Raw genomic sequence first — 13,815 nt, forward strand, 5'->3', positions numbered from 1 at the left:
TACAACATGAAACAAATACTTTAAAATAAATTATATATGTATATGTACTCACAATATAGATATATATAAGTACGATACATAAGTAAATTTTGCAAATATGTATACGCATATATTTAAATACGTATATATAAGTATACACATATATAAAACCTGAATGAAGTATACAAAGCAAAAAAGAAACTTATAATAATTTCTAAAAATATGTATATATATTATAAAAATACATGTATATGTGCATGGATTTTAAAATATGGAAAAGGCACATGTATTATAAAATGTAAATGTACATATATATATATGTAAAAATTATAAAATAAAATAATATAAAATATATATATATATAAAAAGGTATGCGTATACGTATGCATTTACAAAAGTAAAAGTGGATGTTTTTGAAATTAAAATATAAAATATATATAAAAATGTATATATTTATAAAAGAGAATTTTATATCGAAATTAGAAGTATAAAGATAATATATATATATTATAAAATAATATAAGTATATAAGAAAACAAGTGAAAATTAAATGAATATATTAACAACGTAGATATAATAAGAGTAATAATAATAAAATAATAATACTAAGGATGATAAATTGAATGGATTAACATTAAAACATGAAAAAGGATCATATTGTAATTGAAATAGAATTAGCAGGTAACGAATGGGATTAAAAGTAAAATGAGGGACAAGATCGCAACACACGAAGGACATGGGGGACGAATTTAATAATAATCCGCCCTTCAAAACGCTGTGCATTGATACGGGCTGAAATGAATAAAGGTAAAAACATTTGGGCCAAATTAAAAAGGAACATCAGGTTTAATCAAAACATGTCGCAAAAGAGGAGGCCTAACTGTGAAAATTTACCATTTAGGGTGGAAATGCGTGGACCCAATTGGACGACACCGTTTTGCTTCTTCTTTAAGTTTGAAAAAAACACAAATTTTAAGGAAACAATTTTGTTTCCCCTTTCTCTAAAGCAACAAATGAAATGGCTTCTTTAGGGTTTCACCAACCCTTGAGTGCCGCCGCTCAGCCTTGTGCCAAAGCTCCGATTACGACGGAGATGGCAACAACTCGGTGGTTCCGGCAGAAAAAGGTAAGTTTCCCTTTCTCTTCCTCTTATTATTTTAAGCAAAATATAAAAATAAAAGAAAAATAAAAAATATAGATAGATAGTAAAAGAATGATGAACGCCAATAATGTAGAACGAAAATAAAAAGAAACCTTTGTATTCAAAATATTTTCGTATTTATTCTTGTATCTGTATTCCACTTTTTCTATGTATTTTTTCCTGCCTATTTACAGTATCTCAATGGCTTTTTATAGCCGAAATAAGACAATAATATAGAAAGAAAATCTGTTTACATTGATTTGATTCACAATCTTTTGATTTTTCTTTCCATTTTTGCTGTTTATTTCTTGTTGTGCAGGTGAAGATTCGGCTCGTGCGGGGCTTGGCTGCGGCGCGAACGTGGAAGACTGCCTAGGGTTTCCTCTGTGCTAGAAACGCAGGGCCTCGATCTTGTTTTGGGGTTTGGGCCATATAGGCCCACTATATTTTAGGTCATTTTTAATTTTAATAGACCCGGGCCAAAATCGGGTATTACAAAACTTAAAATAAATAATTACTTTTTTATAACCTAAAACAATTTTAAAATTTTATAAAAATATTTCTCCAAAACACACACACGATGATTCAAACACGCAATCCAAAGATACACCAACACACAACCAACCACTAGACCAACAGACCCATTTTGACATCAAGACTCTAAAACTAACCCAATTGTGCGACCCACTCACTGACCCTTATTTTGAATCTCAAACTTCTAACCCCAAAAACCGGGGTGTTACAATCAACACTAATATTGCTTGCACAATGAACTCAAATACTATGTTGTATATGTTAGTTCTACAAATATAAAAGATTTTATTGCATCAAATGATATCTTGAGGTATGATACCAATTGAGAAAATGGAGACAAACACAAGCACCAAGTCGATCATGAATTCTTTAATTTGCAACATCCAAAGCTTCGAAATATAGTTGAAAGAACATTTTCTTTTCCAAAAAAAGATTTTTTTTCCATATTAACAAAATCGCCTCAATATAGCATAAAAAAATAAAATTGGGTCGTAATAGCATGTTGCATACTTCATAACTTCATTTGTATGTAGAATTGGAATAACTCATACTTTGAAGAGTATATGGAATAAGGAGATCTTGGTAATATTAAAGATACATATTCAAATTCAAATGATGAAGAACTCAGTCAATGAAAAAAATGATAATAAGTAGTATATGTTAGATGTTAAAAGGAAATAACCCACAAAATATGAAATGCTAGAGTAATTACATAAAATTGTATGTAATATTAATTTTCTTATTTTTATTAGTAATCATATTATCTTGAAACAACATGTTACATATTAAGATTTGATTTTAATTTTGTCACTCATTTATATTTTTTTATCATTTTATAGTAATTATTTTTAAATATAAATTACATAGTTGTGTAATTAAAATTGTAATTACATTTTATACTAACAAATATGACATGGGGAACTACAATGTAATTACTCTCTATTAACTAAACATATAGAGGAATTACAATTACTAATCTAATAATTACATTTTTATCCAATTACGTTGTGGTATCCAAACATATCTTTAGTGAATTTAGATAATAAATTTATTAAAGAAAACATTGATGAAAAAGGTAACTCTTTCTTTTTTCGATATTCTTCATATTTATTTCTAATAATGTTATTCTAATAATATTGTAAACTTATATTTACACTTGAGAATGCAATGTTGTGTCGAAAGTAACTCTATCTTTAAGCTGAAAAGGAAAAATAAAAGAGAGTAAAATTCATATAAAATTTATCAATACAAAAGAGATTAGAGGACCCATTTGAAGCATTAATTCATGTCTTCCTGTATTAAACGGCGGGTAGCTGAAGCAATCTTCAATGCTTCTGTCTGTTGAAGACGCTCAACTAAATTATATTTTTCGAACGATATCTCCAAAGAATGAGATAAAATAATAATTCTAAAATAAGTAGAAAAGGGCAAAAAAAAAAACAAAGCAAAAGTAACAGCAGCGAGAAATGAATAGATACGTAGTCATTGGTCAATCTCTACTACTTTTTTTCGGGCAATTTATTCAAAAAAGCCTAATTTTTTTTAAATTTACCGAAATGGGCTCGGTATTTTATTATTTACCAGAATGGGCCCTTTTCCCCGAAATCGCATCCATGTCAGCGCGATGTCAGGGTACATGCCAGCAAATTGCGGCCACGTCAGCGCGCTTTGCTGACATGGCAACAAATCGTGCTTCAGAGGACGCGATTTGTGTCCACGCCAAGAAAGACGCCGACATGGCGCGATTTGTCTTCACAGTGACCAAGGTAACGGTCAAAAAATTGACCGTTGCCCCCCCAACGGTAAAAAAACAACTATAAATACCCCCCACCCAACTAATCCTCTCTCAAATTTCCTCTCAATTTTTTCTCAATTTCCTCTCAATTTGCTCTCAAATTCCTTCAAAATTTCTCTCAAATCCATATTTATTTTCAATTTGCTCTCAAGTTCCTCTTATATTTCTCTTAAATCCCTATTTTTAAATAATTTTAAAAGAATTTTATATTTTAAAATTTTTTTTAAACTGTAAAAATTTGTACTATTTCAACAATGGCCGAAGAATTGACTCGTCTTGATAAGAATCACATATCGGTGGAACAAATGAAAATGGTAAGCGTTAAATTTAATTTTTAAATATTATTTAAGAATTTTTTATTTATGCATTTTTAGATAATTATTAATTTATTATTTGTTATAAAAGTCTGTAGATCGGATATTGGAATGCAATATCCGGAATATGCATGCTCCTCCATCACCGTTGGTAGAGAACTACATGCGGAAAGCGGGTTTTTGGCACGTGGCGACGGTAGGCCGGGGATGCTAGGTGGACCCGAAACTAATCAGTGCGTCGATCGAGAGGTGGAGACCCGACGCACACATTCCATCTTCCATGTGGAGAGTGCACTATCACTTTGGAAGATGTTAATCTGCAATTGGGATTGCCGGTGGACGGGTACCCAGTCAGCGGGTCTGCCCAATCTAGCGATTGGCTTGCGGTGTGCTACTAGCTTTTGGGCGCTATTCCGGAGAAAATAGAGGGAGGTAAGATCGAGATGGCTGGTTACGAGACACATTCCAGAATCCGGATGCAGATTCAACCGAAATAGAAAGAATTCGATATGCTCGGGCATACATTCTTCAGTTAATTAGAGGTTATCTGATGCCCGACTTGTCACGGAGCCGCATACATCTAAGATGGCTGCTGAAACTCGTTGATTTTAGAGCAGCTGGTGAATTGAGTTGGGGGTCTACTGTCTTGGCAACGTTATATAGGGAGATGTGCAGGGCAACGCGACCGAGGAAAGCAAAAATCAGAGGTTGCCTGTCCCTACTGCAGTCATGGGCACGGTTTCGCTTTCCATTTCTACGTCCTCGAGTGGACCATCCATATACATTCCCACTGATAACAAGGTAAATTTTATATTATATTTTACAATTATTATGTAGATTTTTAAAAATAAAAGTATGCTAAAAACTTATTTAATTAGGTTGAACCATCCGGCAAGTCATACTCGATTACCTACCTCTCTTGAAGATATACGGCTTCTATTAGACCAACAGTCGAAAGCACATGTAAGTATTAAATAAAATTGATATTTCCATTATTCGCTAGTCGATTGATATTTAGTATTTAGTATTTAGTATTTAGTATTATGTATATAACTAATATTTCTATCATGTTCATATAGTTTCAATGGACACCATACGAGGATCCGGCAATTCAGCAGTAATTTCGGAAGAGTTATTACAAAATCCAAACGCTTGGCACGCGAAAGTCGCATTGATCAACTACGCGATCGTGGAGATGCACCAGTCAGACAGGGTGTTACGGCAATTTGGATGTAGACAACCGATTCCCGTGGAACCTGAGGTGTTTGACGATCACCACAAAATCGACCTTCGGCAATTGAATATGGATTGGCTGAGATTCTGGTCCGAGTACATCCAAATGTGGGAAGATCGGTATGACTATATACCTAGTATGGAACCGATCATCGTTTCGGAGTTAGTGTGCGTGCCAGAATACATGCCATGGTTTAGGATCCATGGCAAGCCGTATTTACTATCGCCAGAGGAGAGGTAGCGGCAATTACGTGTCCAAAAGGAAATACGCGATTCTTTAAATCCAAGACGACAGGACGACGACACTGGCCCCTTAACGACGCCCAGACATTCACCCGGCCCAACGAGAGCATCGACATAGTCACCCGACCCAGCAGTTCAACCGATGATATCCACACAACCGCCTTTTCAAATGATTCCAGGTGCGTTTCCTAGCCCTTTTATGTATCCTAACCCTTATATGTTTCCTTTTTCGAGTCCTATGGTAGGTTGGAGCCAATGGCCCGATTCAGCTCCATTTCCTGTTACGCCGAGTAACCGCCGATGTATAGGCCAGCGATGTACGAGGGATCGCAAGAGGGGCAGTCGGGGAGCTCTTCTTTTTACCAATCCCCACCACCGTATGGGTTTTAAACACCATCGCCGTTGGTGATGCAAACACCTCCACATTCACAATAATATTAAGGTGGCTCATCATCCCAACTCCGACAACCAGATGCCCTACTGGAATAACCAGAATCCCAGCTGGAAGAACCACAACCGCCGCCAGAAGCTGGACAAAGGAGGAATCCAACGTGTAACCGTCGACGGCCGCCATGTGGCACTGAATCTTGTAGGCACAGACATTGGTTTTTGTATTAAATTTATTTGTACAAATATTTTGAATATTTTGATATTTTTTGATGTAATAAAATAGAAATTTTTTTGAGTTATTACTTAAAAACCCTAAACCCTTAACTTATTAAAAATTTATAAATTTATAATTTATAATTAAATGCATAATTTAATTGACAAACCTTAAACTCTTAACCTAAAAACCCTAACCCTAACCCTTAACTTAAAACCACTAAACCCTTAACCTAAAAACCCTAACCCTTAACTTAAAACCCCTAACCCCTTAACCTAAAAACCCTAACCCTTAACTTTAAAACCTAAACCCTTAACCTAAAAACCCTAATCCTAAACCCTTAACCTTAAAACCCTAACGATTAACATTAAAACCCTAACCACTTAACCTAAAAACCCTAACCCTTAACTTTAAAACCCTAAACCCTTAACCTAAAAAACTCTAAACTTTTAAATTAAAAACACTAACCCTTAAATTAAAAACCCTAAATAGTAACTTTAAAACCCTTAACTCTTAACTTAAAAACCCTAAACCCTTAACTTAAAAACCCTAACCCTAAACACAAAACCCTAAGCCTAAAAACCCTAACCCTTAACCTAAAAACCTTAAACCTTAAATTTAAAACCCTAAACCCTTAACTTAAAAACCCTAACCCTTAAATTAAAAACCCTAAACCCTTAACCTAAAAACCCTAACCCTTAACCTAAAAACCCTAACCCTTAACCTAAAAACCCTAAACCCTTAACCTAAAAACCCTAACCCTTAACCTGAAAAACCTAAACCTTAACTTTAAAACCCTAGACCCTTAACTTAAAAACCCTAAACCCTTAACTTAAAAACCCTAACCCTTAACTTAAATATAATTTGATAATTTTACTAACATTAATACAATTATCAGTTAATAATTTTATATTCACATAATGTTAGATTTTGAAAAATGTTTTGACCAGTACTAACAATTAATAATTTGATATAATTTGATAATTTTACTAACAATTAATACAATTATTAATTAATAATTGAAAAAAATATAATTTTTGTAAAATTACATTCAATTATTGCGATTAGGGCATGATCGACTTGTATGGCATGGATTCCTACACCATCAGCACAACTTATGTTGACTGGCTATTTTTCGGAAATCCATATTGTTACGTATTCTAGTCGAGCAAGGTCGATCCTTTAGTTTACAATGAAATTCTCTATCCGGTAACAGCTTAAAAGAAGCAAGAGATACGGGCGACCACTTACGTTCATCTGGGACCGGTGGGAAAACGTGTCTCCAGACGTTGTACATGTTTTCTAATTTGTACACTTCGTCCACATAACTCATTGGATCCAGACGGAGATTCTGACAAGCCTGCATAACTTGCTGTTCATTTTGGAAATAGCGCCGCCAAACTAAAATATGTCTCTCGCACAACCGATGTTATCGGTAGATAACGTGTTCCTTTAAGAACAGAATTTATGCATTCAGCCAGGTTTGACGTCATATGGCCATATCGTAGGCCGCCGTCGTATGCTTGTGCCAATTGTTCAAAACGTATGCTACAAAGGTAGTCCGACCCTTCTCCGTTAATTGAACGTAAAGTTGCCAACATCTCGTGAAAACGGTCTTTATTTATTTCATACCCTGCCAATATAAGTTCATAGCAAATATTACATACCACTTCTACCAATAAAACTAATTCAAATTGAGAAACGAAATAACACATATATAGACTAAATACCCATGTTGGTCACTTGTCGTCGTTCGCTCTTAGATGGATATTGCCTGTAGTAGTTGGAAGCAACGTGTCTTAGGTAATATCGATGGTGTGTGCGCTGCCATAAGCTTCCCTGTCGATCAAATGCAGCTAGTATACCGGCGCCCGGATCTGAAATAACACAGATATCAAGTTGGGGGCACACATGCCTCCTTAACCTAGAGAGAAAGAAATCTCAGTCATCAGTCGACTCCCCCGGTGTTATTGCAAATGCAATTGGAAGAATTCTCCCACCGCCATCCTATGCCACTGCAAGCAATAGCCGATGAGTATACCTACCAAACATAAAGGTACCATCAATTTGTACCAATGGCTTGCAGTATGGAAATGCGTCTCGGCATTGCTTAAAGGTCCAAAACAGGCGTTTGAACACTTGGCATCCACGTAGCAATCGGTCGTTGTAGTACGTATGTTCCGTTTCAAGGTCTGTGATGGCACCTAGGACGTATCTCTCTAGCACTTGACACCACTGCCATATTTCATTATATGAGGCGTCCCACCCACTATGCATCTTCTCCAACGCCTTTTGCTTAGCTATCCAAGCCTTGTGGTAAGAGGGCGTGTACCCCATTTGGCTACGGATATTGGCAATTAACACCGGCACTGAAGTCTTGGGATCTGCTTTTACCGTGGGCAGTATCAAGCTAGCTAACATAGCTGAATCCATCTTCGGATGATCTTGTGAAACACCTATAAACGGAGTACATTAAATAATGCAACATTACATAATAAAAGTATTATTTAGATACCGTCAATATTGTACCTGCAGCACATGTATGTGGACCTTTGTACTTTTTAATCTCCCACAACCCTGTCCTTTTCCTTAACGAAGCGTTGATTTTCCATGAACATGTGCCATCTTGCACCGCACACTTTGCCTAAAACTTATTAGATTTGGATTTAACGACGTGGTAGTTAACTCCGCTTTTGGTGCTATGTTGTTTCAAAGCACCAATAAAACTATCCTTGTTGGTAAACTGATTACCAACTTCAAATTCACCCGAATCTAGCCTTGAACTTGTATGATCATGCAACCGTTGTGGTAGATCTAGAAACTCAAACGCATCATTTGCAGACAGATCGACATTATGCATGTGGGCTGGAGGTGAGTATGCTCTGAATCGTGGATTTTCTTCTTCATCTGAACTCCTTTCAGCATCTTCAGGTTCTGTTAGAATAGGCTCCGGTTCAGAAAATAAGCCAACTTCTGCACCATCGGGCCCGGGCTCTCGAGGTGGATCCATATCGGAGTCATCTTCTAACCCACAATCATCTGCAGCGTATGAGGTCCCCCCACCGGTTGACAGCGTATGGGCATTTCATAACGTCCCCAATTGGATGTAGATTGCCAACCACTAGAACTTGATGTCGTTCCCCAGTACGTATTTCCAACATCAAACATCGAGCCACCGACGTACATGTCCCATCCACCGACAGAGTGTCTTGCGGGGGATGTGCATTCAACACCGCTACCAAACATGGGTTGTTGCATGTTTTCTAACCCGCTAACCGAATGTCGGCCAGGGTTCGTGTATACATCTCGAACACTGGTCGCAAGTACATCATTTGGCGATGTAAATTGTACATATAACTCAATATAAGGTGTTCCACTAGCAAGATGAGTCTGCACCATTGCCTCCAAGCTACGAGCACCTTTTATGTCGAACGAGTCATATGTCACCGGATCAACAGAGGAAACAGAATCAATACGTAATAGACAAAACTTTCATTGGCGTCGTTCTGAAAATTTTATGCCTAATTCTTTTACGAAGTTTTGTCAAATCTATGTTCTGGTTAAAAACCAGTTGCATCGTATTCTCCGACAAAAAAACAACACCATTCTCGGTGTGGCAAACCTCACCATCGTAGTAAATAACAGCACTAATACGTTCACTCATATTTGAAACTCTAATCTTCTTAGCCTTTCTAAATTGTTTCTGCTGTGACTTATGCAATCTCAGAACATTTTTTGCCTCATTTATAGCCTCAGCCCAAACATGTTACTATAGCAAAAGCGCTTCTACGTGGGCACGATTTCACAAATTCTTCTCATAAAGCATCCTGCTAGAAGCGATTTTATACTATTTGCTCAGAAACGTCAAGTCGAAATTATTTTTCTAGGACCAACTGTAGCAAAAGCGCGTCCACGAGGGCGCGATTTCACAAATTCTTCTCAAATAGCATGCTGCTTACAGCGTTGTTTTATACTATTTGCTCAGAAACGTCAACTCAAAATTATTTTTTCAGGACCTACTGTAGCAAAAGCGCGTCCACGTGGGCCCGACTTCACAAATTCTTCTTATAAAGCATCCTGCTTGAAGCTTTTTTTAAACTATTTGTTCAAAAACGTCAACTCGAAATTATTTCTTCCAGGACCAACTGTAGTAAAAGCGCGTCCACGAGGGCGCGATTTCACAAATTTTTCTCACAAAGTATCCTGCTTGAAGCGTTTTTTAAACTATTTGCTAAGAAACGTCAAGTCGAAATTATTTTTCCAGGACCTACTGTAGCAAAAGCGCGTACACGTGGGCGCGACTTCAAAAATCCTTCTGATAAATCATCCTGCTTTGATTTTATCTTAAAAACCCATAAACACGAAACGTAATCCAATTTTGAATAAATTTTAATTAATTTAATTACGAAACCCTTAACCCTAATCCCTTACTTGTTTACTTTTTTCTCCAAAAATCCTAAAAACCCTAACCTGGGAGACACGGTGAAATCGCGTCCACGTCAGCGCGATGTTAGGGTACGTGCCAGGAAATCGCGTCCACGTCAGCGCGCTTTGCTGACGTGGACACAAATCGCGCTTCAGAGGAAGCGATTTATTGCCATGTCAGCAAAGCACGCTGACGTGGCCGCGATTTCCTGGCACGTACCCTGACATCGCGCTGACGTGGACGCGATTTCAGGGAAAAGAGCCCATTCCAGTAAATAATAAAATACCGGGTCCATTTCGGTAAATTTTAAAAAAGAATTGGCTTTTTTTAGTATTTTGCCCTTTTGTTCTTCATTTTTATTAATTATTATTTGTTAAATAGACAAAACCCAACTTGTCTTTGTTCCAGTCCTGTTTTTTCTGGATAACCTAGGTTGCCCTTTAAATACCCTTTGGTTTGGTGGGTTTTTGGAACACGTTTCTTCATTGTTGTTGAGGAGCAAAAACTAGCACAAGAAGCAAAATCCGTCTCCTCTGTTTCTTCCCCTTTTTTTCAATGTTATGTTAATTTTCCTGTTATATAAAAGTTAGCAATCATGGCTGAGAATAATGGAAATCATGGAGTAGTTTTGAATGTGAACGCGGAAGCCAATCAGAATCCGCCTCCATCAACCTCCAAAACCAAAGATTCCGACGTCGGTTTCACTGTTCCCTTCATGCAGAAGGTAACTATATAAACATATTATATCTTCTTTTTTAAGTTCTCGGTAATCTTAATCCCATATAATTATGAATTATGATTATGTTTGAAATTTGCAGCTGATGGCTGAGGTGTTGGGCACATATTTCTTGATATTTGCTGGTTGTGCATCAGTGGTGGTGAATGTAAACAATGAGAAAGTTGTATCACTGACTGGGATTTCCATAGTTTGGGGATTGGCCGTCATGGTGTTGGTTTATTCAGTGGGTCATATCTCCGGTGCTCATTTCAATCCTGCAGTCACCATTGCTTTTGCTACCTGCAAAAGATTCCCTCTCAAACAGGTCACTGCAATGTTCTGCTATTGATATGTATGTGGAGCTTCCAATGGTTTTAATTTGATTTGATTCTTTTCAATATAGGTTCCAGCTTATATATCAGCTCAAGTTCTTGGATCAACTATGGCAGCTGGAACACTTCGTCTTCTGTTTAGCGGACCCCACGACGTCTTCGCCGGAACGTCACCGCAAGGGTCGGATTTCCAAGCATTTGTGATCGAGTTCATCATCACTTTCTACCTCATGTTCATTATATCTGGCGTTGCCACTGATAACAGAGCTGTAAGTTATAATTAAAAAAAGATTATATGAAATTGAGATTCCTTGAAAATAGTATCTCCTTTTAATAAGAGCATGTCACTTCAATATTTTTATTTTAAATTTCAGTATTTTATCTTGAAAAAAATTAAATTCAGCATCATCGACTAAAATTTAGGATAAAAATACTGAAATTTTATTGAAAAGGGATATAAATAAAATGATATGTCAGTTTCATATAATACTTTCCAGTCACAATAACCTAAAAATAAAGGAATTTGGTGAAGTTTAAGGAGCAAACCTCATTTTCCTTTTATATCCAACAATATTTGGTAATACTATTGATTAATTTGCCTAATATATTCAAACCATTTAAACTATAAAAGGTTAATGACAGTGAAATCAGTCTTCCAGATCTTTTTATTCCACTGCTCTATCAAAAATATGCAGATTGGTGAACTTGCTGGACTTGCCGTTGGGGCTACAGTGCTGCTTAATGTGCTGTTTGCTGGGTATTACCTTTTTTTACTTACCTACTTAGATTCAAAATCTAACCAAATCTTATACAACAGATATACGTGTTTGGCTCCATTCCATTATTTTTTTATTCATTAATATTCAATATATGTTTAATTAGCATATAAAACTTTATTTTTTAAATATAAATTATATACTTTATATTATAATATTTGTTATATTATAATATTTAGTAACTTTATATACTTTTCTTTAATTAAAATTTCAAATATAAATAATTTAACATCTATTTTAATATTACCGTTTATTTAATTTCTATAAGATATATTATAATAAAAGAGAAAATAACATAATTAATTCATCCAAACCAACATATTTTGGCGAAGTTTCAATTTTTTTCCCTAAACCCATTTTAATATATATATATATATATATATATATATATATATATATTTCCCAAATCCTTTTGAACATTGTTTAAATTTGGACAAGCCCAGGCGAAAGTAAGCATAAGTTTCTGCGAATGACAGGCCAATTACAGGAGCATCAATGAACCCAGCAAGGAGCTTGGGACCGGCAATAGTATGGAATCATTACAAGGGAATATGGGTATACCTTACTTCACCTATTATTGGAGCTGTGTCGGGTGCTTGGGTTTATAACATGGTGAGGTACACTGACAAGCCATTGCGGGAGATCACCAAGACTGCTTCTTTTCTCAACTCTTCCCGTAATTGCGGTTAAACTTAGGTCTCTTTTTCATGCAAACTTTACCTTGGACTCTATAATGTAATACTTTCATTTCTGCACTGCTCTCTTTTTGTTACTTATCATTTCCGAAAGATGATGGTTTAACAGATCTTGACATTAAATTTTGGGGAGTTTACAAAACTTTAAAAATTTTAGTGAGAATCTTCAAAAATTATTATAGGTCTAATTATAACTTTCAAAATGGTAGAGGTTTCAAGAAAATTTTCACAAAATTCTGAGGAGTCTAATTAGAATTTTTAAAATTTTCAAAAGTGTAATACTAATTTTTTTTAAATTATACTAATTTTTAAAAAATTTAAGGATATAATTAAACTTTTCAAAAACTTTGGGCCTCTATTTAAATGGCTAAGCATCCTATCTAAAATTAATTAAAATAGATATTAGGTAAACGAATGGACTAACATAGATTTTAAAATCAATTAATAATAAGCTCAACTTTAAGTCAAGATTACAGATACACTACTTTAACAACTTTTGTTAAAGTTCCAAACCATGATTGCTTGAATTAATTATGAAATTATTCTAGTAGGCTTTAATTGTAGGCCATTTCTAGCAAATTAGATATACTGGTCCTTTATTACATCATCAAGTTTTGATGAAATTCTCTATGCAATGTATATGTTGCAAATTTATTACAACAACTCTAATTTTATTAATTTTATATTTCGTATTTTTTAATTTTAAAATCTTAATACTATTTGAAACTTTTAAATTAAATTTTACTGTGAGTGTAATATGGATTTGCTAATTCTTCTTCAATTTGATTATTTTATTTTCTATATTTTTAATTTAATTTTAATTCAAATAATAATCATTAAATTCATTAGTTGAAAATAATATAAGTATTATGTAAAAATAGTAATGTAGTATAATATTAAATGTGATAAAATGTATCCTCCATAAAATTTTGAAAATAATAAATTTTAACTTAAAAATTTTAATAGTTATTATTTAATTACCTCAAATTATGTTAACTGGGAACATAAAAAGGCAATCAACTTCC

At 35.0% G+C, this 13,815-nt stretch overlaps 1 protein-coding gene and 1 long non-coding RNA gene across 2 annotated transcripts; both read left to right on the plus strand.

Moving 5' to 3' along the window:
* The first annotated feature begins 989 nt into the window (after positions 1 to 989).
* Positions 990 to 1,681, plus strand: LOC128041856 (uncharacterized). The gene is made up of 2 exons (XR_008196776.1): positions 990 to 1,105; positions 1,440 to 1,681. It is a non-coding gene; the product is annotated as an uncharacterized LOC128041856 (long non-coding RNA).
* Positions 1,682 to 10,737: 9,056 nt separating this feature from the next.
* LOC105771552 (aquaporin NIP1-2) lies at positions 10,738 to 12,913 on the plus strand. The gene is made up of 5 exons (XM_012592993.2): positions 10,738 to 10,993; positions 11,088 to 11,312; positions 11,391 to 11,588; positions 12,015 to 12,076; positions 12,572 to 12,913. Exons 1-5 carry the CDS (start codon positions 10,865 to 10,867, stop codon positions 12,783 to 12,785), a joined length of 828 nt encoding a protein of 275 aa, XP_012448447.1. The 5' UTR covers positions 10,738 to 10,864; the 3' UTR covers positions 12,786 to 12,913.
* Positions 12,914 to 13,815: the final 902 nt, after the last annotated feature.

Source organism: Gossypium raimondii, chromosome 6, assembly GCF_025698545.1.
Source record: "Gossypium raimondii isolate GPD5lz chromosome 6, ASM2569854v1, whole genome shotgun sequence".
Classification (NCBI taxonomy): domain Eukaryota; kingdom Viridiplantae; phylum Streptophyta; class Magnoliopsida; order Malvales; family Malvaceae; genus Gossypium; species Gossypium raimondii.

Bases quoted from the DNA above. Each gene is read 5' to 3' on its own strand.
- LOC105771552 (XM_012592993.2), top strand. From the start codon at position 10,865: ATGGCTGAGAATAATGGAAATCATGGAGTAGTTTTGAATGTGAACGCG. The intron at 11,313-11,390 runs GTCACTGCAATG...TTTTCAATATAG, and splicing joins AAAGATTCCCTCTCAAACAG to GTTCCAGCTTATATATCAGC. The intron at 12,077-12,571 runs GTATTACCTTTT...TGCGAATGACAG, and splicing joins CTTAATGTGCTGTTTGCTGG to GCCAATTACAGGAGCATCAA.